Source organism: Festucalex cinctus, chromosome 1 (assembly GCF_051991245.1).
Source record: "Festucalex cinctus isolate MCC-2025b chromosome 1, RoL_Fcin_1.0, whole genome shotgun sequence".
Classification (NCBI taxonomy): Eukaryota; Metazoa; Chordata; class Actinopteri; order Syngnathiformes; family Syngnathidae; genus Festucalex; species Festucalex cinctus.
The window spans coordinates 42,959,916-42,985,013 of NC_135411.1; the positions used below are offsets into that span (position 1 = coordinate 42,959,916).

Here is a 25,098-nt window from a genome sequence, read left to right on the forward strand (position 1 = left end):
TCGGCATATTTGAAATCTGATTGTAGAGGCACAGCGATACGCCTTGCTGGCCCTTTTGCCAGCAGCTGGAATTACAGTATTGACTTGATTTTCTTTTACAATCATGCCGCAGGCCTGTGACCAGCACCTACTATGAATCTTTTCATGCGCGCCTGTTATTCCCTCGGGGCCAAGTGCGGAGTCGGACCCTTCTGTTCCCCCTCACCTCCTCCTCTTGATATTTTGGGGGCGCATAGCGTCTGGACCGTACCAAGTATATCGATGAGAGGGGGTGCATTGAATGCTCCGTTGCTTTATTTAGCGGTTGGACAGCTCCTGTCTGTGTGACCATGCACCTGGGGTTCGAGGCCACGAAACACCATTTTTTTCGAGGTGCTCGCTCACACCCGCCTTAATTATCCATAAAGGAGGTGCAAACAAATCCACGTAGGTAGGCCGATTTTATTTTTCAGTGTCTTTACAGCGACGTCTTCAGCTGTTAGGGCAGCCCGTCAAGAGGAGGGGAATCAGCAGCATCCCGCCTGGATTCGCTCTATTGTCTCGCCTGGATTCGGATTTTTTTTTTGTGGGTCTCCCCATAAAAAATGTCTCATGTGACAAAGTTGTTGTTGCCAGTCCTGTGTAGCATCATCATCACATGCAGAGCTGCGTCCTCGGTTTACCGTAAGTGCAGGCTCAAACACACATTGGGGTAGCATAGCTAGCTAATTATGGTGGTTTATTTACTCTGCGGTGAAGTGACGTTCTAAGTTGGAGAATTGTCTATGTGGCCAAACCCACTGAAAACTACTTCATGACGACATACACCTTTCCAGTAACGCTCACCAAGCACACATTATAGGTACACTTTCATAAGATCAAATACAATACAAACACTATCTACTGCATTTAAAAATATAAAGATGTAGTTTTTTTTTAAATTGACAGGTATGAATGTATTTTTAGATTCTGTGGTTATGTAGCACTGCACTCAATTATACCAAGGTCTACAGTAACTTTATGTATCTCATGTAACTTTATTATTACTATATGCAATTCTTCATCACTCAGCAACACAATAGAGATGACAGAAGGGTGTAACTTTGTTCATATGTCACTCATTTTGACCAAATCCATCCATTTTGTGGTCTTTTGTTTTGTCCCACACAAATGGGTGATTCTTGTGCAAAGCGTGAGGCAGTATAATAATTAGGTGAGTAATGTGTTTGTGCGGAGGTAATTGTGGATCAATTGCATCTTGAAACAACTAAGGTAAAATGGACTGCACTTCTTGACTGTAACCAGCAGAGGCACTGGTCATTCATTCCTGGCTAGTTTATGATCTAAAGATGAAGCAAAAGTGCGGAATGTAAACCTAACCTGTGTGTCTGTGAGTTACAATTCACGATAGTGAGATAACATTCTCTGAATGGTCGATGCAAACAGTGAAGTTCGCTCTTTTGTGAGGCTCCCATACTGGGATTCTAGTAGTGGCAATGTAAAATGGCTGCCCTCTGGCTTCAGCCACGAGGGTCCTATTGACAATGCAGTATAACAGTAAATATATTCACACTTATTTTTGATTGAGATTGAAATCCCAATAATGAAACGATTATTCACTGATTTAAAACGTAATTTTTCAACTACCGGTACTAAAACTCAACTACTCAAAACTATGATCATAGCCTTACGCCCATCCCTTCACGTTGAACACTTTGTTTTTGAACACTATTCTTTTTGTCAAGTATAACACAACCTTATAAATATCATATGAAATTCAAGCCTCTTGCATTTTCATTCTTCATTTTCAAACTTAAAGGTGTATTCATGGATCTTCTCAAAAAGTAGAAGCCAACGTCCGTTTGTCACTTTTTAAAAAATGAGCATGGCAGACATCCTATCAGCTCTCCTGTTTGTCTGCGGGGGTGGGGCCGGGGGCGGGTTCGGGTGCGAATGCTCAGCTAAGAACGAACATGCACGAGGTGGTTACGGCAGATTGATTGACAGGATCGAGAAGCAATTGTTAAGATGATCCACCCGGAAGACGGCGAGACAAAAGATCCTTGAATGCACCTTTAACATTTTTTCACATTTATTTTATCTTATGTTATTTATACAAGTCTCGAGACCTTGTGGGCTAACCTGGGACCTCAGGGATTGTATTTTGTGCTATGTCATGTGTAAATGTGTGTTGGTATGACAAAAAAAAGCTCTTGAATATATTTGTATCCTTGAATTTTGAGGAAAAGAAAATTCTATGAATCCTAAGACTAAAAAAAATAAAGATCTCCTGAAATGAGCTTTGCAGCAATGACACCAACCATACTCTGGATGCCCTAATATACTGTATCATAAGAAATGTTCACGAAATTGTACCTTGTTGTAGAGTTGCATTCTGCACTAGGAAGGTCTACTGTTAGCCTAGCATCAAACCAGCGGATTTTGGTGGGTGTGGCCACAGCTCGCCAGACTTCCGTTTGTTTTTGACTTCCGTACGTACTTGTAAACAGGTGGTTGGATTTTGCATGTGCTTTTCATGACATTTTCGCTAGTTAGAAACTAGAGAGGCAAGTCCTTTTTATTATTTCCATTGTGGAAATTCAAGATTTTAAACCTTAACGTGTCTCTGTCACATTTCTTCATGTGTGATAAAAAGCACAAAGACTACAGGTCAGTGATCAATGGCCTGAAATAGGGCAAATTGTCCTAACATGATCCAAGCTGTGTTTCTGTGCTCACAAGCAACACACAGCTGCTTCAAAATGAATTTCAGGAAATTGATATTGCAAAGAGTCTGTTTTGGGTGATCTAATGTCTTGCTACATTCCTAATTATTTAACTCTTTTTACTGCCACAGGTTATCAAAAAAACTTTAATATGACAAAGGCTTTGATCATTCACGAAAAGCGTTACAATGCTTCCATCTGCTGGTCATAGTTAGTGTTTTTGATTCCACAATCCATTGACCAGGCAGTGCTGCACTTAGATGTCGCACTGAGGAAAAAATAAAAAATAAAAAACTTAGTTGACGTCATTTAACTTTTATGGCAGCATACGTCCTGATTTTATTAATCGTTATTAAACGTTTTTGGCGGTCAAACAGTTAAAATGTGTTACCCTATTACAACTGATATTACCAATACCTGGACAACATTATATTGTCTATAATCGGGGACACCAGCCTTACACAGCCCTGAAAGTGAGAGCTTCATGGCTACTGATAAATGCGAAGGGCTCCCAGTTTCATACAGCTTGCGAAACAACTAATTTGCTCAAAATTAATTTTGATTACTGTAGATTATATTTTATTACGGCATTGATATCCCTTTATGTGAAGACACTGATCAGTGTTTAATGATTTTTCACTATATTTATCAACAACTATTTAAAAGAGCTTTGAAACAGATGAATATGCAATATTTTATTCTATAAATATCTAAGTCTTTACATTTTCAAAAGATTGCCCTTACAATTACGTAGTCCCAATAGCCGATTGTTGGTGAGCTTTTCTTAGAACAGAGCGACCCATGGTGACCTGGTGCATGTTGGTGACCCGTGGCCTATAACCATTTGTATTAAGATGACCGATGACCTCACTGTTTAAAATGTTGTTTTATTGCGCACAATCAAGCACTTTGTGAGGTTTTGATCTAAATATAGTCCACAAATGGGTCAATATGCATAATGAGTTGAGTTTTGAAGTGCTTGTCCTTTTTTTTTTCTCTTTTTTTTCAAGCTTTTATCAAGTAGGTAAAATTTATGGCCCACTATTAAGTGCTTATTCCCTGCACAGCTTGGGGTTTTGTCATGTATATAAGGAAGATCATTACAATGCATCTCGCACGCACGCACATACACACTGTGACCCATCCCCCATCAAAAACTACATTAATGTGAGATAAATACATGGAAAGGAAAAATGTATGCATATTGCTTAACCCTACTGCCAATTGACTAGAAAGTGTAGAGAAGTGAACCAACAAAATGTTGAGGTAATGTAAAAAAAAAAAAGAAGAAGAAGAAGAATGATGACTCATCATTCAATGGATTTGTGTTGCATACCAATATTTGGACCTCAATAATATATTTTTTACATTGATACTGATAATAAAACAATTTGAATATAACGGAAACAGTGAACAGGTATTGAAAATCTTTTTGTGTCCTCTTAGGAAGGTGTGAGGACAGTTTGGCCACACCTCTTCCTTATAGCTCCTTCACCAGCTCATCAGTTTATGCTCGAGATTATGGGGCTGGTTATGCCAAGCTTAATCGGAAACAAGGTATGCAAATGAAATCAAATGTCATGTTGTGTGTCCGTGTTAACCATAAATATAAAAATATACACTTGCTTAGTTTAAGATAATTCAATTGTATTATTTGAGTCATGACTATTTGCTAGCATCCCTTTATCAAGTCTGTTCTGCAATTTCTTTAGAGATGTTTCACTATTACCGTAATTTCCTGACAATAACAACGTTTTTTTGTTGGGGTTGGGGTGTCCATTTTTTGCAATACCCGCAAAACCAGGCGCTGGAGGCTGGTCGCCTTTGGACTCGGACCGTTACCAGTGGTTACAGATTGATTTGGGGGCCAGAAAGCAGCTTGTTGCCATAGCAACCCAGGGCCGCTACAGTAGCTCCGACTGGACCAGCAAATATCAGCTACTTTATAGTGACACACAGACAAATTGGAGGCCTTATGTACAGGATGGAAACATCTGGGTAAGGAACATTCTGATACAATTAAATATTTTCCAATACCTTTTATGTCAGCAGCATAAATGCAGCATGACATATATGGTAAAATTTCCAGTAAACTGGAGGGGTATAGTTGTGAATTACTAAAATTCCATTGGCTCAAAAAACTATAAACACAATAGATGTCCAGCCCTTTTTTGGTTTCTGTATTTTGGTTCAACCATATTTGGTACCATATTTATGGTACTTTTGAAACTGACCAAATCCTTTAAGTTTTGAGGGTCCAGTGTTCTACAGAAGCAAAGAGCTATAACAATATGGAGCAACCTGTCTCTGTTTCTCTCTACAACCAGACGTTTGATGGTAACGTGAACAGCGAAGGTGTGGTTCGTTACCAGTTGCAGCACAACATCCTGGCCCGTTACATCCGCTTTATCCCATTGGACAAGGGAACGGAGGGCCGTGTCGGGCTACGTGTGGAACTATATGGCTGCTCATACTGTGAGTGATATTCATGTGGTTCAACCATGTTAAAAAAAAAAAAAAAGATTTGCAAGCCACCCTCTAAAAACAGTTGGGTCAAAAATAACCCAAATTGGGTCAAAACATTTTTTTTTTTTTCAAAAAGATTGGGTCAAATTAATATAAATAAATGGGTTGCTTTATGGGTTTTTAATTTAATTTGTATGAAATTAAATGGGTCAAATTATTTAAAGGGATACGTCACTTATTTAGCCCATTATAGCAATAAAAAGTTGATATTTTGTCGATAATTAACTTTTATTATTTTTCACGTACAATTAGTACTTTTAAAAACGCATTTCGCAACTTGCTGTCGACCGAAAATGACATCACAAGGGATCAGGTAACCAATCACAGCTCCCCTATTTTCTAGGTTTGGTCATGTGACATTCACAAGCTGAGCTGTGATTGGTTAACTGAGCCCTTGTGATGTTATTTTCAGTCGACAGCAAGTTGCAAAATGTGTTTTTAATGGTACTAATTGTACATGAAAAATAATGAAAATATCAAATTTATTATAGGCAAAATATTAATGTTTGACTGCCAAAAATGGCTAAATAAGTAAAGTAGCCCTTTAACCGATATTTTAGGGTTAAGTAAGAAAAAGTTGCGTATGTTAATTTTTGACCAAATTCATTTGGGTTATTCAATTAACCCAAAAAGTTGGGTCAAATGAATAGCCCACAAACAGATTGTGTTGCTTACATATCCATATTTCCTTGATCCTGAGGTCCATAGTCAAGTCCTAGCAGACTGAGCTACTTTTGCCCCATTAATCAACTCAAGTTAAGTTTGTTATCACCAGTGTTGGGAATAGCGGCGTTTTAACTAACAGTGTTACGTAATGCCGTTGTTTGTTTCATAAATGGAGTAATCTAACATTTTTTGAAACAGCGTTATTGTTATTGTACATGAAATGAGTTGTGTTACAATTGATTTATTAGTTTCAAGGCTGTCGTATTTGCTTTTCCGGAAAGCTTGCTCGGAGTCCTTTCATTAAAAGTGTCTTGATAGCTGTGAAGTCACTTTTATTTTGTAGGTGCCAGGAAGTGTGTCGCGACATGTCCTCCTTCACAATGAAATTATTAGCATTTAGCAAGAGTATGTCTCTAGTATGATTCGGGCTTTGACAAGCCTGACGTTGGTGAAAATAACATTGTTAGAGATGTGCCGAAAAACGGTCGCCATGAAGAACAATTTGCTGACAATTCTGTTCCACCAAGATCCATTACGGGGCATTGCAACTCCCCAAGCACCATGACAGTTCTAGAAAAGTAAGTCATAGTGACCAGGGTTTTTCCTGGCTCAAATTGAGGCAGAGGTGGTATCACCCTGACTATGATGGGTGACTACCAATACCAGGTATCGCTTTCTGTGTCTTATTTTAAGGTATCAGTATCACGGCGGTGATTGATACCATTATGGGTCGCCCTCCTGCAGCCATTTTATGATCAGTGACGAGAAATGTGCCCTGCGATTGGCTGGCAACCGGTCCAGGGTGTACCCCGTCTACTGCCCAAAGCTTCAGAAATTCTATGAATACAAAGTTGCCATAATTTTTTGCCATTTTTTAACTACAATCATTAAAAACTCATCCACTAGTATACATTAAATTGTAAATATAGTTCAGCGTTGTTGTAAAACACTATTATGTTTATTATATATACTGTGTTTTTATGGCTTTGGTGATGGCTGGAGCGCACCACCTCTGCCTCGCACCCAGGAAATGGCTGTGCGCAACGGTTGCTCGATCATCTTGAAGAAAATACTGTCTGATTAGACCTTTTTTGAATTTCTTTTTGTTTCTATTGTCTTGTTCAACAGGACGGTTCCGTTTTGTGTACTCAGTTTGATTTGGATGTTTGTTGACTTTGGTATTAATAAAGGAAAGAAAGAAAACAAATAAAATATGTTTCTTTTTCGGTACATTAAAGTTTAAATAAAAAAAAGAAAAAAGAAAGCTGTTTCTTCTTCAGTTGTTGCTTCAGGTCTTTCTAGTGCACTGCTGCGATATCAGTGGCTCAGGCTGGAGGTGGGGAGCAAATTAGGTCGAGGTGGCCGCCTCTCAATTTTGAACACAGGCGACACGCTTGTGAAAAACTCACCTTGTCTAGTAGTGTAATTAACAGTGCCAATTTTATTCCTCTTAAACAGTCTGTGCCAAGCCTGTCCACAAATTGGGAGACTGGCATATGTGCCACAAATCATCATATATACATTTTTTTTTAATTTGTTATTTTTCTATTCTTATTGCTGTAGTAATTGGCTGTGGTAGAACAAATATGACACCTGTCATTATGAAGTGAAACGTTTGTGTGACATACTCATTTTAGGGTCTGACGTGATCGGTTTCGATGGCCATGGAATCCTCTCCTACCGCTTCAGGAGTAAAAAGATGAAGATTGTGAAGGATGTCATTGCTCTTAAGTTCAGAACCACAGCTGGAGATGGCGTCCTACTCCACGGGGAGGGACAACAGGGAGACTACGTTTCTCTGGAGCTTCGAAGGGCGAGACTTCAGCTAAGCATGAACCTTGGTAGGTTTCATAAAGGGACAGGACGAGCGCTGCTCCTGTCAAACTACAGTATTCCTTTTTAGCCGCCAAAGATACATTCTTGTGCTCTCAGGCAGCAACCAGTATGGCTCTATCCAGGGTCACACCTCTGTGACCAGTGGGAGCTTACTTGATGATGATCACTGGCACTCAGTTGTCATAGAGCGATACCGGAGAAATGTCAACTTCACTCTGGATCATCACGTTCATCACTTCAGGACCAATGGCGAGTTTGCTCACCTCGATCTTGACTATGAGGTAAAGCACCACTGACATGAGCCAACATTTCTGCCTCACTGTTTTCCAAAATGCTGTTTTTGTTTTTCAGATTAGCTTTGGGGGGCTCCCTCTCTCAGCAAAGTCAAGCTCAGGAGGTCGAGGTAACTTTGTGGGCTGTATGGAGGGGATCACCTACAATGGTGACAACATCACGCACTTGGTCCGCAGGGGGAAAGTGGACACGTCCAGCTTTGTAAGTCATTTCTCTTTTCGTAGCTGTGCTCATTCGGAAGCTGCTACTCAATTCAAATATTTGTTTTTTTTTGTGTTTACTAATACTACCGCTTTACTGAAAAAAAATTAAATAAATAACACAAAGCCATTTTAATCATTTGATGTTGTGACCTCACAAATCGGTGGTGCTGTATGTATGTTGATGACGAAAGGCTCAGCAGTCAGCAGTGTTGCCTAAGCCAGTCTGACTCACATGTTTACTGGAAGAGGAAGAGAACAGGTCCATTATGTGCCAGCAGTATATTACAACAGTATACTTCCTTCATTTTTTCGGAAGGCATTATTCGTTCAGTGGTTCAGAATTTAACATAATAAAAGAAGTGTTGTTTGCTCTATTAATGGTTGTGTCTCATTGGAAACGAACCACTGAACCACAGTGTTAAGTACAGCTTTTGTTACCATAACGACCAAAAGTGGAGATCTAATGCACTGTGATGACATGATAGCTACTCATACTAGCGCAGTGCTTCTTTCTTGGAAAAATGATTTATTTATTTATTTATTTTTCAAATTCAAGACACAAGTAAAATGGTTTACTCGTGACAAAATGAACCGGGAGCGTAGCCTTTTCTTTGGATCTGGCTTTCTTCACCTTGAATTCAGTAAGTGTTGTGTAGCTTGTGTTCTTGTATCCCCCACATCTCCATGGAGCTTAAAAAGTGTTTGTTTAGTTTTGCTAGATGAGATAGCTACTCTAGTCATGCTGGACTAGAATTGCTCAAGTTAGCATAGCCAAACATGCAGTTAGGACACTGACTCCCAGCGACTCAGCTCAACTATTTTTGTAGAGCACTTTAAAACAACGCCCGCTATTTTCTTAAGATGGAATCCAGGGGCAGCAGATACAATGAAAACAGCAGAGGCCCCAGAATTAAAATCTGTGGAACACCATTTTCCATCATATTGCACATATTTATCCAATCACTTTCTTTTTTTTTTGCTTACCATAGTTAATTTGAAGGTATTAGAATAATAAAAGAATCACAGACATACCATCACAACAGTCACAAGTCAAATATTGAGCGCTCCAGATTCCCTGCAGTAGTCCAAGCCAATGATGACCAAGTAGGGTGTCATGAATCATATGAGTCGGGCAGTGTTGCCACAGTTACCTTGAAAAAGTAACTTAGTTACTTTACTGATTACTTGGTTTTAAAAGTAACTAAATTGTGTTACTGATTACTTGATTTTAAAAGTAACTAAGTTAGATTAAAAGTTACTTTTTTAGTTACTTTCAGCAGCTGCCGATAACACCATCTCAACATAAAAATAATGCAGTAGAAACGGAGTTCCAAATACTTTATTGAAAGTGCATTTTTAACATGAAAATAAAGTTTTTTTTTATGAAAAACAAAATAGGCAGTCTCTCTTGACTTCTTGTAACGTAAATACTTTTTATAAAACAAAAAATAAAAATCTATCCAGGTTGAAAATGAAAATCCCCTAAATTCCTCTATTGTTTGTTTGTTCCGCTATTCCAGTGTGTACACATGTATCAGTTTAAATATTTATTAGTAGTTATTGACAGTTATAATTGTTTTTTGGTTTGTTTGTTTTTTCTCTTCAAAATAAGGATCAGGAAAACAAAAGGTTGATAATTTAATGTTAAATATAAATATTTAACCTTTAGACAGACACCAACACAATTAAACAGAATATGTGCACATTGTGAAGTATTTCAGAAACATAAATTTAAGACATGAAATAAACCTACCGTCCAGCCAAAAGAAATATGAAGCCACCTTATGGAACAATAAATCTATCAAACACATTTTAACCACTTAATATATGCAAAAATATTTCCAAAAGTTCATTTCCCTTTTTAATCAACAATTTTTGTATTTAACAATTTTTTTTTCTTTTGTCATCACTTTCATTTTTGGTTAATGTATGACATCTTTTTTTTGTTTTTTTAATCTGAGACACGATGATGACCACAGAATCACTACTGTTTATATTTTGTTTTTTGGGCTGTCGTAATCGCGGGCACGTCTCAGTTCTCCTATCTGCTGCTCATGCTAGTTGTAGACATTGACAGGGAGCCACAAACTGAGAAATGAGATACTTGCAGTGTGCTTTTAGCTTAGCTGGTGTGTTGGCTGTGGGACATACCTGTGTCGTTTGAATCCATGCATTGGATCGTCACGGGAGTTGTTCTTTTTGGCTCGCGCGCAGTACCAACGCCGGCCCGGGACATACAAGTGCACCGAGAGGACTCGATAGCCATGGGAAATACCGAGATGTACGGCACCGGCTTCTGCTAACTGTCTCCATTTGTATGTTGTCACTCGTTGTCGCGAGCACGGAAACACGGAAGTAGCTTGAATGGTGATGCTACTGAAATGTAAACAAAACAAGTAGAGCACGGCGCAGAACTCTTGCTATTGTTATGAAAACCATAAAGCCTCACTCGCAACCGATACGGTCGTTTAGCTCCCCTTGACGAACGATGGTTCGGTCGAATCGTTTTTTTGTTCCACCCCTACTGAAAACGTAACTTGTCTGACGTCACTCCCCCTGGCGAGAGGGCGGAGACGACCTCATCCCATAATGCTTCACGGACCAGTTGAGGATGGAAATAAATTTTTTTTTTTACCACTTTTATGGTCCATAATGCACACTTTTTTTGTTGTGTTGTGTGCCTGTTGGTTAATAAAACTAGTAGTAAAAGTATCATCACTTTTGTTTTGAATGTGCAAACCATTCATGACCAGACCATGGCTGAATTCAGTGTGGTGATCAATGACTTCTGCCTCATCTTCGTAGTTAGCAGTAGTTGTTTGTGACTGTTACAACAGTGAGATAGTTTGCCTTCTTCATGAAAATGTGGAGTAACGCATTGATTCTCTGGACAGTAACTTTAATCAGACTACTTTGTAGAATAAAGTAACGCGTTAGACTATTAGTTACTTTAGAAAGCAACTTTTTTGAGTAACGCGTTACCGGCAACACTGGAGTCGGGTTTGTGTCTTGACTTCTGCGAAAACCCTGGAACCAGAAAGTGAGTGCCTATGGAGTCGACTCTCCATCACCAAGCTGCCAAAGAAAATCGAATGCATAATATCCTTGTTGAAGTACTTCCTGATTGTTGGTGATTTCACACTACTCTTCTTGTTACCCCCCCTTCTTTCCCACCGTAGCGCAATTTAACCTTCTCCTGCGCTGAGTCCAACACCTTCCCTGTCTTCTTCAACTCCACGTCCTTCCTGCGCCTGCCTGGTCAGACTGACAGTGACACCCTGTCCGTCAGTCTGTCTTTCAAGACGTGGAACCCGAACGGACTGCTGATGTTCACAGCGCTGGCTGATGGCTGGGTGGAGGTGGGACTGACGGAGGGCAAGATCACTGTTTATATGAATGTGACACAAAAGAAGAACACGCATATTGATATTTCATCAGGTGAGACTCACTCAGTTGCCTGCTGTTTTTTTAAAAAAAATTTTTTTTATACATATGAGGTAGCAAATTGAGGTGCCGTGTGTTCGTCGTTCTCAGGCTCCGGCTTGAATGACGGCCAGTGGCACAGCGTCCATCTGAACGCTTTGGAGAACTATGCGATGCTAACGGTGGACGGAGACGAGGCATCCACAGTCAGAACAGCCATCCCAGTGCAGATCATGACGGGAGGAACATACTACTTTGGAGGTTGGAACTTGCAACTTGCTTTACTGTCCTGGCAGATGTTATTGAATAACTCGGGTCAGCAAACTTTAGTGTCAAAAGAGCCATTTGAGGCCAAATAAATGTCCAAAAATCTTTCTGGAGCCACAAAACATTTGAACAACAACGCAGTATGTTTTCATACATTTTGAGACTTCTGCCTTTCTGTCCAGTTTCGGACATTTTGGTCAGTTTTATTTGACATATTATGGTCATTTTCTGCCTCGCTTGTTCCTTTAAAAAAAATGTATTGCTATTTGTTGACATTTTTTCTGCCTTTTTTCAACATTAATTTTTATGACATTTTTGGCAATTTTGTAGACTTTTTAAGGCCATTTTGGGGCTTTCTTCATTTGATTTTGGACATATAGTTACTTTTTGATCATTTTCTTTTTTGCCTTTTTTATTTAATATCTGATATTTTGGGCAATTTCATGGATATTTTATGGTAATTTTCTGCATGTCCTCTTCCATTTTTTTTTTGACATTTTATGGTCATTCTTTAGCTATTTTAAGATGATTTTTAAAACTTTTCAATATTCATGTACCGGTACCTTTCATCTCTCTTTTTGACAACTTACAAATTTGGACTCTGGCATTTTTTCAATAATGAAATATTTTTTTTAACCACTCATTAATTCATTTCAAGAATATTTCATGCAAATTTTTAAAAAATAAATAAAATTCTACAATTTTTTTTTTTTTTTTTAGAGATCAAGGGAGCCACAGGAGAGGGACTAAAGAGCCACATGTAGCTCCACTATCTAGAATTTAGATTTTGTACAGTTTGCCATGGCGAGAGCTTGCACCATTTACCTAAAATTTCTGAGTAAAGTAGTGAACTTTGACCCCCTTCTATCCTGTTTTCAAGGTTACTTCCCACATACAACCACTCACACACTTCAGCGGCCCTTCCAGGGCTGCATGCAGTTGATCCACATCGATGACCATCTAGCGGACCTCAAGGCTGTGGAACAAGGTCTCATTGGAACCTTTGAAAATGTCAGCCTGGATATGTGCGCTATCGTCGACAGGTACACAAATGGAGAGCGTAATTCAGAAGGAGACAACAAAGGCTGTTTGATGTAATTGGGCTCTGCTGTCATTTCAGGTGTGTTCCCAACCACTGTGAACATGGTTCCCATTGTTCTCAGACATGGGATGCATTCAGCTGCAACTGTAGTGGCACCGGATACGCTGGAGCTACCTGCCATTCCTGTGAGAACACACGGACACGCACATTAGCTCACGTTAGTCGTTTTGGCTGCTGAGTTGTGTCTCCCCTGCAGCCATGTTTCAGCAGTCCTGTGAAGACTACAAGCACCAGGGTCGAAGCTCTGGGACTTACTGGATCGACCCTGATGGCAGCGGGGCCATCGAGCCTTTCAGGGTTGTGTGTGACATGACAGGTGAGCAACGTCAAAGTGGGTCTGAATAAGACTCCCACAGTGAAAAATGATTTGTCCTCTTCTGGCCAGATCAGAAATTCAAACCGATTTTTAATACTATGTCTCACACAGACGTGCCATGCAAATTTAAAATGCAGTTTCTTTTTATTGATTATGAGGATAAAATTCTTTGAGCTTTTAATAATAAAAAGTTGTCCAGGTCCTGAATTCACACATTAGCCCCAGGACCGTAACACCTTCAAAAAGTTTGTCTCTGCAGGCCACAGAATATTTCTCTGGAAGTATTGAGGATCAACAGCATGTTTTTTTTGTCAAATGTGACACATTATCCGTTATTGCAAATGCTTTTCATTGTTTTCATTTCAAGTGTGGCACATTTTGTTATTATGTTTAGGGGACAATTATTTTTTTAAATAGGGTTAGATATGTTTGGGGGGTTTTCTCCATGAATAAATAATAAATAATAATAAATCTGTTGTCTCTGTGAGATATTCAATTGACTTGGATGTGATAAATATATATATTTTTTAAATCAAGAATGTGACAAATGCCTAACTCATGCCAAACGTATCATATTAAATACAAGACATTTTTAGCCCTCAATTTCACAAGTATAATATTTTTTTTCCCATTAAAAGCCTGACGTATATGATTTGACACATGCATTGCACGGATAATCCATTAGAGGGCGGTATCACCCAGCTGATGGCCTTTCCAGCGACCATGCAAGATCACCACAATTGAGAAAAGAGAGACACCTATAGGTCGCTTGCACATGTCGTCACTTCCGCCTCGGATTTCTCGTAGTCGCCATGCTGGGTGGCCTCCATTTACGTAGCGATTCGGTCTAACACGTATCTATCACGTTTGTTTTCTGCGATTAAAATGGTACATTGTTGCTGCATCGTTGGCTGTTCGAACAAAGCCAAGGGGGAAAATGGTCGGTCTTTTTTCCGAATTCCGAAAATAATTAGGAACCAGGGCCTGGAGACAGAGGAGTGCGGACTCCGGAGGGAAGTCGTTACTTTGGGCTCGTGTGTGCAGCGATCACTTTGTGAGCGGTAAGCTTGTTTACCTTTATTTAATGCATGAGGATTAATAACGTTTCGACCGCCCATATATGGGCAAGTTGCTTATGTTTTGGATTCATGAGCAAGCAAGTTCGGTAGTACAAGCTGGCTAGCGGACGTTAGACGAAAGCTAACATCGAACATTTTCACCCAAGTAGTGCCAGTGCAAAGTGTTTACTGCTGAAATTGGATTGATTAGTCTTGGGCTTTTAATGCCGATAACATGTTTTTTGGTGGCAAAATGTAAACTTGGAAAAAAAAAGAGACAGAAGGGGCTGATGCAAGAAAACAGACCCCCGGGGGTGATGCAAGAAAACAGAGCCCCGGTAGCCTACACATCATGCTAAAGAACTTATTCACGGCCACCCTACTGCGGTAAAATAACCAGTCTTTCCATATTTTATTTGTTTATATATTTGTTTATTTTAACAGGTCGCCCTGCGCCCGTTTTTCTGTCCAATCATCCCGACTGGGCTCCAACATTAAAGTTGGGTCCCAAGTTACAACATCTATGTCTCAGCCCAGTCGGTGCCAAGATATGAACGTGCACAGGAGAGACAAGCAAAGAAAAGACGACTCGAAGTGGCAGAGATTGTTGCAGTTATGCAGCCAGATGGCTCCAGTAACCTGTACCCTCAAGTACTGCTGACATCATTGACTCTGGTATGCCACTCAGAATTCATTACATGATATATTGTATGCATGAGTGAATGTATGTGTTTGTTTGTGTGTGTACACGCACCTTATATTTTAGAGACATTTGGAAGTGTTTATAGAAATAAGTATTTGCCTGTAGCAATGTTCATACATTAAAAAATGCAACAAAATGTGTACATTTCTTTTACACTGACAAAAAAACTATACTACTTTACTATATTAAACCTATTACTGGTACCGTATTTTTTTGTGATTTTTTATTTATTTTTTTCTTTAGGGATCTCATGCCACACCGACTTGATTGCCAATGACATGATGGAAACGAAGGCGAGCATCAAAGCATTGGAGGAGGACAACATGCGACTGTTTGTTTGGCGCTAATAAAGGCAGCGTTTATACAAATTCTATTGTTGGGTTTGTTTACAAAGCTATACATAATACAAATGACAGGATTTGACTCAATGTGCAATATGGTCCCTCTTAAAGTAATGGCATAAATCTCTATTTCTAAAAGCACAAAAAATGAAGTGAATAATGATTAGATGTAGTAATTTCAGGGTTAAAAATTGAACTGTTAATTAATGTAGTTTATTTTAGCACAGGTGCCTACCATCCTGAGATGACGGTATGATGTAATGTTGATGGGGTACGCAATGACTTTCATTATGCTATGTACAGAGGAAAAAGTTGCTCTCTTTTAAATTTGTTTAATGTAAGACAAGTACCAGTACTGTGTTACAGTTTTCCCAATAATCCTTGTTTCACACTTGTCACAAAACCACTGTCCTTTTGGCAGTCTAGATTGGCACACTTCAAGTGATATCATTTGATTTTACAATCTGCTGCAGCACAAAAAACTACTTTATTCCGCATCTTTGAAGTACATGAGCAGGTGGTAGGTGACAGCGGCTGAGCAGGAACACTGGAAGTCCACTGCTGATCTAGTAAATGCTCTCCCGAGCAGTTCAGGTAAGGAGGGGATTTTGGGGAAAAAAAAACTCTGGCTTTTCCAACTGGCCAAAACGAGCGATCTGGGTGGACTCGCTCAATCACACTTTGTCCACACCACAAAGTCGCAGAAGTCCGTCCAGTTAAACTCATCTGTGCCTGAATCTGAAAATATTACAAACATTGTAATGAAAATATGAAACATAGAATTAAATAAGAAACTACAAAAAGTAAAGCCATACATACCTGGTAATACTATTGGTGTTGTCGTGACAAGTGATGGGAATTGTTGCCATCTGGCACCAGACAGAAATTGGGTGTTGTGACAGCCTCCTTAACGGTGAGATCATAAGAAAAGCTGTCAGTATGCTCAGTAGTTACCATGAACACGTTTTATTGTACTGGAAACTGAAACGAAAAATACGTCCTCTGAGAGTGGTTAACCTTAACCATTTAGAATAAGTTGATTAAGTAACATGTAACTAGTGAAAGGGTAGCATTAAATTTAATTAAGCCACGGGGAGGCTGTGCAGTTACTTTTTATTCTTATACGCTCTGCCATATTTGCCTGTTATAAAATGATTAGAAAAACCACATCAGGTAAAGCCAGCTGTGCATGTAAACACAATGATAACAGGAAGCCTGAGAACAAATCAACATTTTTGTGTGCAGAATTACCAACACCATGTGGTTTACTTACGTGCAACAGCAACCGTTTCTTCTGATGCGATGTTAAAGTTTACACTCTGTATCCACCCGCTTACAAAATAATTGTAAGCCTCCAGGGATTTGTTGGCGTGTTATGGAGCATGTTGTCAACACGAGGTAGGGAAAGATGTCCAGAGATGTCACATTTGGCCAGCAAGCTTTCTCCGTCAAAAAAAAAATCACCCTTGGTCAGGACGTAATTAGGATCAATCCCGCCACACAGAGACACCTTCTGCCTGTATCGTTGTTTTTGATCATCCGGTAAATCGTGAAAATACTGCGAAAATTACATCAGGTTGATAAGCTCTACCGTGTAACTCGCGAGTGTACCTTGTGAACCGGCGGACACCCAATATGGCGCCCGAAGGAAAAACTCCCATGATGCATTACGATGTGCAAGCGACCTATACTTATTAATAGTGGGAAATGTTCTTTCTGATTTTTGGAAATAATAATATGTTTGATATGTCTGTATATTATTCTATTTTTTTACAGTTATAAATGTACAAATTTAAAGCATTGTGGCTGGATGTATCAAATATGACACAAATCAAAAGTCATATGTGGAAGTTGATTTAAAAAAAAAAACTTGTTTGTAAAAGGGAGCAATAAATACAAAGAATCAGACTATTCTCTCATATGTTTCATGATTTAATGTCACTGTAGTGTGTCAATCTCAGTTTCTTAAAATTTTCACTATATTATAGTTTTTACACTTTTAGAATTGCTCTTCATTATTGATTAAATATTGTATGAACTTTTTTTCTTTTTTTTTTTTTAAAGAAGAAAAAGTTTGGACCACAGTGAAGAACAACCTTGCACCTCAGACGTCAGTCATGGCTGCTAATCCCGACGAGAAGGCAGTACTGCAGATCGCTTACAATGTAACAGATGAGCAGGTAACACAATCGTTTTTGCTCTTTGTGTCACGAAAGAGAATGTAACTCCTGCGATGAAAAAGGGATCATTGTTTATCTTTCAGTTGTTTTCGGTCACCAGCAGCGCTGAAAAGTGCGAACAATATCTAGCCTATGCCTGCCGAATGTCTCGTCTGCTCAACACTCCAGGTAAAGTATCATAACAAATATATAAATGAATTTTCAAATATGAATTGCTATACTGTATAATAAAAGTGATATGAATGGCTTTTTAATTTTACAGTATAGATTTTCCGGCTCTGGGTTCCACTTGATCATTTGCTATTGACTCAACATAGACAGTCCATGATGATTTCATTTATAAATGAAATCATAGTCTGATATTAGAATAGATGAAGCATTGAACATGACGTCGTCGGTTGTTTTCACTTGCAGGCAGCGAACCGTTCACCTGGTGGTTGGGACGAGCCAATGAGAGGCATTACTATTGGGGAGGTTCCGGTCCAGGGATCCACAAGTGTGCATGTGGAATTGAACACAACTGTACAAACCCCAAACGCTTTTGCAACTGTGACGCCGATCAGCGCTCCTGGTGAGTGGACTATCTGAAAGTCTTTCTGTCCAAATAACGTTGATCATTTGCACAGCGCGCGTGTATGAGTTTTATTTGCGTTTGCAGGAAAGAGGACGCGGGCCTGTTGGTGTATAAGGACCATTTGCCAGTCCGGCAGGTTGTTGTTGGTGATATGGGCAGAGCTGGATCTGAGGCCAAGCTGACAGTGGGGCCGCTCAGATGTCAGGGGGACCGTGAGTTTCAAACTCAGCAGGAGAGGAGATTTCAAATACATTCTGACCCATTAATAAATAAATAATATGTTGTTGCTGCCTTTCAAGGAAAATACTGGAATGCGGCATCCTTCACAAGTCCAGCTTCCTCCCTCCACTTCTCTTCCTTCAGAGGAGAAACCAGCACCGACATCTCCTTCTACTTTAAGACCTCCTCCAGCCACGGCATCATTCTGGAGAACTCGGGAACGGCTGACTTCCTTCACATTGAACTAAGAGGTGTGTCTGAACGTGCAGACTTTGTTGAATGTCTGTTGGAGTTTTGGAGACGGACGCTCCCACGTTTGAATCTTGCCTCGGGCCTTCCTGTATGCTGTTCGCGTGTTCTCACAGTTCTTCTCCCTGGCACACATATGCCAAAAACTTGCATGTTCGGTTAATTGAAGACTAAATTGGATCAATTCATTCGCTACAGCAGTATAATATTAATGTCTTCCTAATCCAGTTATGGGCAACTAGCAGCTCTTGGGCCACATTTGAGTGGCCCCTCAATTAATTTTCCCGCACAAAATAAACCTACTTTTTTCCGGAAGGTGTTTTTCAAAACAATTTTTTGGGGTGGAAATGATAAGCATGTTTCCTCTAGAACGTTCAAAATGAATCGAGTACTGTAATCGATTATCAAAGTAGTCTACAACTATTTAAATAATCGAGTAATCATTTGGAGCCATTTGATTTGAAAATCATATCAAGAGTAATTGTTCATTGATTACTTCATAAAAGAAGACTGAATATCTTCTGTGTTTAAGCAAAATAAGACATTTGCAAACATCTGTTTTTACTTTGGAAAACAACGGCTGAACCGGGTAACACAGTACAACATCAAATCCCCCCCCCCCCCCCCCCCTCCTTTTTTTTTTTTTTTTTAATCACCATACGAACATGAAATACGAAATAACCACCAATCACTGGTGAATAAACAGTAATCAGGGGGGAAATGCTTTTGTAATACACTTTAATGAAAAATTAAAATGAATCCAAAGTAGTTGATGAATTGATCCTAAAAATATTCGATAGTGACAGCACTAGTTTTCTCTACGATAGTTTACCCCCTCGTACTAGCTATTCGGCAGTCACATATTCCCCCGTTGCCGGAATTTTATTTATTTATTTTTTCCCTTTTTGTGGGAGCCAAACCCTTTTTTGTGGGAAATGCATGTTGGAGGTTTGTCAGTGTTTTTAAAAATAAATAAAATAATTTCAATGGGCGTCACTTATACTCACATTTTTTCTGTTTGCGAGCTGGCATGTATCATTTCAATATTTAAAATGTCATTGTTGTCATACATGTATGTGGCGCTGTTGAAAAATTGTGGTCCCCTCTATCATTTAAGTTGCCTACTCTAATCTCTCTCAAAGATCATCACCTGAGCTAAAATAATGATTAATAAAACAAAACAAAAAAACAATGTCGACTGTGAGTCATCCTGAAGTGAAGAACGTTGTTTTCTGTCAGGAGGCTCCTCGGTGTCGTTCTCCTTTGACGTGGGCAGCGAGCGCATGGAGCTGACCGTGCACTCTGCCGTGCCTTTAAATGACGACCAGTGGCACCGCGTGGAGGCTGAGAAGAACGTCAAGGAGGCGGTGCTGCAGCTCAATGGGCAGCGACGAGAGGTCCGACTCGCACCTCCGCAGGGTCACACCAAACTGGAGTTGTACAGCGACCTGTACATTGGTAAGAAATGTGGCCTGTTTGATACATTTCCCCTCAGATGAGGAAAAGATGAATTTTCCAAAATGGTGCAACCCGGTTCGTTCCATTTACGTCACTGCCCTGTCTGAGTAATTTTCGTCTTGCAATCTCTTCTGCCAGGTGCCTCGGGAGGTCAGAGGGGCTTTCTGGGCTGCATGCGAGCTCTGAAGATCAATGGATTGAACTTTGACCTGGAGGGGAAGGCTAAGCTGACTCCAGGGGTGAATCCAGGCTGCCAGGGCCACTGCAGCAGTTATGGGATGCACTGCAAGAACGGAGGCAAGTGCGTGGAGCAGTACAACAGATACGCTTGCGACTGCTCGCTCACGGCATTCGACGGGCCCTTCTGCACCGAGGGTAAGGGGCCACACATCCTCCAGCCAGGTGACGCCACGCCAAGAAGCCCCCACACGACCCCTTTGCCCTCTTTTGCCGTAGATGTGGGCGCCTACTTTGAAACCGGGACCCTGGTGCGCTACGACTTCCTGCCGGAGGCGGCCCCCTCCGTGGTGCAGGAGGGGAAGATGGTTTCGAGCGTCGCCGTTCCCGTCGAGGCCAACCTGACTCACGAGGAGCTCATTTTCAGCTTCAGCACTTCCAGTGCTCCCAGCATCCTGGTCTACGTCAGCTCCAGGACTCAGGACTACCTGGCCGTGGTGCTCAGGCATAACGGTGAGGTCATCGTCTCACTAACGTCACCTGCGTGTGTAAATATGTCACATGTGCATTTACAAAAATTCAATTTTCTGTTAATATGCTTAGATCCAGCTCTCAGACAAAAAAAAAAAAAAAGTTTTGAAAAAAGAAAATGTTCTAATCTTTAGTCCGTGTGTTTCCAGGCACGCTCCAGATCCGTTACAGATTGGGAGGTCTAACCGAGCCTTTCACTATCGATATTGATCATCGTAACATGGCCAACGGGCAGCCTCACACAGTCAACATAACAAGACACTTTCGGGAGATACGATTGCAGGTGAGTGTACTAACGCCTAAGTGTGTCTGCCATATTTTTTTTAACTCATTCAAACCCAAAAACGTGTAATCACATTTTTTAATACTTTGTCCTTCACTTCCAAAAACGGATTGACATGTTTTTTTTGTTTTTTTTTAATGCAAGAGCATACAGAAGGCTTTGACGCAGCTTCTGGCATGAAGAGGTGGCTTAAAGCAATGGTAGTTATTACAAAAAATGACCAGCAGGTGGCAGCAGAGTATAAGAGTTAAGACAGGCCCATGTTGCAACAAACTCTTTTTGTCACTGTTTTCACTAGGAATGTGAATATTGATGAAACTTATTCTAATGATAATTGCTGCAAAACGAAAACAGATAAAAATATATTTCTTTTTCATGATGAAAGAAGAGACTCTAATCTTTCTTTTGGTAGGTTCCATGTATTTATAGCAACAGAACACAATATTCTGTGGGCCTTGCAAAGTCAGTCAAAATCCAGTAAATTTGCCGGGAATGAAGTGAAAATGGCTGGGAGTGAATGAGTTAAGATATTCTTTTATTTTTATTGAAATTAATCATTTAAATTAATTCATTTAAAATTAATGAATGGATTTCAATTTTATTTTATTTTCCATTGTCACGTCGGTTTATGTTGAACCTGCATAATGTTGAACTATGCCTCTTAATAGTCAGATAGGTGATTTGAGCTCGGCCCTTTGGTTGCTGTGTCCTTTTCTTCTCCTGGTTCGGCATCTTCCTATCGATCTATCTGCACTTTGGCACACATATCTAGTTGGAAGCAGTTCAGACCGTAAAGTCACACGTTGTCACATGAGCCAGGCAGAGCTGCCCTCTTTCGTGGGTGTGGTTCTGGGAGTAGATTAGACCTTCTTCCGCATGTTGCAGAAATTCTTCTTGACGTTCATTAAATAGTTCGACCGAGAATATGCAATATCTAATTGTTAAGACGCCGATTCTAACAATTTCTCTTTTCACTTTCCATATTTTCCAGCTGGACCACTACCCAGTATCCACTTACATATTACCTGAGGCCTCCGATACAGAATTCAACTTGATCAAAAGTCTATTTCTCGGAAAGGTTTTCGGTAAGTGCATAGTTGAATCTTAATGTTTGCACTGATGTTGCTCAGACATGAGGTTACCTGGTGAGTTTTAGTCTAAATTCTGCACTCTGTCCATAGGTAGACTGTATCCAGGAAGTGTTCTTACCCTTTCACTTTTCCACATAGTATACTATGAACCTGGAAAAAAACCTCAGCACTTACAGCCACATTAGAAAGATGTGGGAAGAAGGCGGTGATAATACGGTTTTGTGTGCAGGATGTTATTGTGAATGAGTGTGTGTCAATGTCCTAGCTGGTACGCCAAAGCATATCGTCTCGTTGTTGTGGAGACAACCTCCGCCAGTCTATGGACCACCAACGTCCAGAAGTGGCAGTCCTCATTCAGATCAGGATTGTTTTGGGAGCAGGCTGACAATAATTTCGGTCACCCTTGCCTGTGACTTAGCAATCAATTCCTCAAGAATTCTTCCCAGCGGGTAGTCAAACTGCGCAGTGACTTGAGTTGCATAGAACTTGTGATTTGAGTTCACTCGTCATCTGAGTGTTGATCGCTCATCCATCCAAAAGGACGGGCAGTTTGCTCGCTATTGGAAATGATTTCATTTCTGTAAAGACACACATTAAAGTGAGTTCACAACTGAGTAAATTATGTATTTTTTGGTGGTTCTCATTTGTGTAGAAACAGGACAGATCGACCCCATCTTGATCGAGCGCTACAACACGCCGGGTTTTGTGGGCTGCCTGTCAAGAGTCCAGCTGAACAGCGTGGCGCCACTCAAAGCCGCCCTGCGCTCCGGACAGGCGGCGCCCGTCAGCACCCACGGGATTCTGGTCCCGTCCAATTGCGGCGCCTCTCCCCTGACCATCTCCCCGCTGGCAGCGAACGACCCCTGGCACATGGAAACTGGTAGGCTCACAGGCTTGTGCATGTCACGCTTACGAGCTCACGCAAAGTTTTCCGTGTTCACTTTGCTCGCAGACGGGGCTGTTTTTCCATTCAGCGAGGAATCGTCCGGCAGTAATGGCGTCAATCGCAACTCTGCGGTCATTGGAGGTAAATCTGAAAGCTTCCAATCATGTAAAACAAGGTCAGGGGATTTGATCTATTTATCGTACTTGCAGGCATCATCGCCATGGTCATCTTCGCAGTGTTGTGCATCATGGTGTTGGTCATCCGCCACATGTTCCAACATAAAGGCTCCTACCACACCAACGAGGCCAAGGGGGCCGAGTCCGCGGACTGCGCGGACGCGGCTATCATCGTCAACGACCCCGCCTTCACCGAAACCATCGACGAGAGCAAGAAGGAGTGGTTCATCTGAGAACAACATCACAAAAATGGACTCAAGACTGTAGGATGTACTGTATGTAGTTTTTAAGCATAGTGAGAAATAGTGGAACTTGAAGGACTTGTTTGAGGGCGTTTGTATGAAAACTTTATGGACATCAACACATTGTGTACACATGAGTGTTGTGAACATGCTAGAGCATGTGTGACAATGGAAGGCAGTTTGTTTCGACCATCTAGAAGCAACTATGAGAGACAGACATTGCCATATGGACGAACGTGTGAATGATGAGACGTGTATGGTCAATAGCTTAATTTATTCATATTTAAATTTTATTTCCTGTTATTTATTTGCCTTCTCGCAATAAGAACAGTTAGGCAGCGGTGACAAAAATCACATAAGCTGTTTACTTTGTGCCAACTAAATAATACTGCACATTCGTAGCGGTTCATTTGTCATAATTCTGTTTTGTTTTATATGCAAAAATAACATTTCAGCACGCATGTATAAAGGAAATGTAACACTTTTAATTTATTTTGTGCCTACACAACTTCAAGTGTCTCTTAAATGAATAAACTGCACAGATTTCATTCACCTTTTTGCTGCCAAAATCAGGTGCAGGCATCACTCGAATCCCGTCAGTCCTAAATTGTCTCGTGCTGCCAACACTTGAATTGAATGTGATAATTGGGGGGGGATGTAGTAGAACTCCAGCTCAGTGAATTAGTTTAGTAAAATATCTTGGCCATTGCGAACAGCTACAATCAACTGGACTGAATTGGCTCACCTGATTTCGCTACATAAAGGATGTTGGTCAAGGATGTTGGTTACTACTCACGTCCTGACATTTGATTGTATCCCATTTCTTTGCATTGTGATGTAATGGCATGACATTTTCTTCATGTTCAACGTAAAAGCTTTGCCTGATTCTTTTTAGCATGTTCCTTTTGTCTCTGCACTTTCAAGACACATTTGAACACACAAACATTTCAAATGCACCCGGAGCTTAAACGACCCCTCAACTGCTGCTCACTGTGGGTTGAACAAAGACACTACATTTTTATTTTATTTTTTTAAAGTCAGTTGTATATGATTCAAGATGACGTTGTTTTACGACCAGTAACTACAAATTAGAATACTGTAATAGAAAATTGTCATTCAATTTAATGCAATTTTAAAGCAAGACCAAGGAGCTTTCGTTGATTATGGTGCCACCATATGGGCAACAGTGGACCAACGCATATCGTGTCGTCTTTGAGCTAACGCCAGAAAGTGAAATGTTGATTGTCTTTTTATCCGGGTAGCCTACCACCCTCAACACCACCCCCTTGTTTGACTCCTCAGATAAAACTTTTAAGTAGTTTTGCAGCTTCTGCTAGCTACACGTTCGGATCGACTTAAAGTGACGTATGACGTAAAGCAGTCTGCATGTTTGTGGATTTTTGTGTGGCAATGTTCCTACCACCCTCCTCAGCTAGCGCCAGTAAAAGCGATACAGACCCTCTCAAGTTATGACAGGTAACATTCAACTAACTGTAAGTCAATGTTTCATCAAAAGAGTTTTGAAAACATTTTTAAGGTTGAAAGGGTCTCAAGTATTTAAGGTAAAATGCTATATTTAATTAGCGTTTTAT

At 40.3% G+C, this 25,098-nt stretch overlaps 1 protein-coding gene and 2 long non-coding RNA genes across 3 annotated transcripts; 2 read left to right on the forward strand and 1 right to left on the reverse strand.

The window, feature by feature from the left end:
• On the forward strand, positions 1-24,393 carry cntnap2b (contactin associated protein 2b). The gene is made up of 25 exons (XM_077536341.1): positions 1-663; positions 4,152-4,262; positions 4,510-4,703; positions 5,033-5,180; positions 7,535-7,738; positions 7,830-8,014; positions 8,085-8,228; positions 11,410-11,668; positions 11,765-11,914; positions 12,801-12,963; positions 13,041-13,147; positions 13,219-13,338; positions 17,505-17,620; positions 17,704-17,788; positions 18,035-18,191; positions 18,279-18,406; positions 18,494-18,664; positions 19,902-20,120; positions 20,259-20,495; positions 20,577-20,810; positions 20,978-21,111; positions 22,103-22,196; positions 22,855-23,082; positions 23,155-23,229; positions 23,298-24,393. Exons 1-25 carry the CDS (start codon positions 585-587, stop codon positions 23,495-23,497), a joined length of 3,942 nt encoding a protein of 1,313 aa, XP_077392467.1. The 5' UTR covers positions 1-584; the 3' UTR covers positions 23,498-24,393.
• Positions 13,382-17,321, forward strand: LOC144030265 (uncharacterized). The gene is made up of 3 exons (XR_013287225.1): positions 13,382-14,399; positions 14,841-15,071; positions 15,343-17,321. It is a non-coding gene; the product is annotated as an uncharacterized LOC144030265 (long non-coding RNA).
• On the reverse strand, positions 14,168-17,127 carry LOC144030270 (uncharacterized). Its single transcript, XR_013287226.1, has 3 exons — positions 16,714-17,127; positions 16,260-16,346; positions 14,168-16,178 (listed from the first exon to the last, which is right to left on the reverse strand). It is a non-coding gene; the product is annotated as an uncharacterized LOC144030270 (long non-coding RNA).
• Positions 24,394-25,098: the final 705 nt, after the last annotated feature.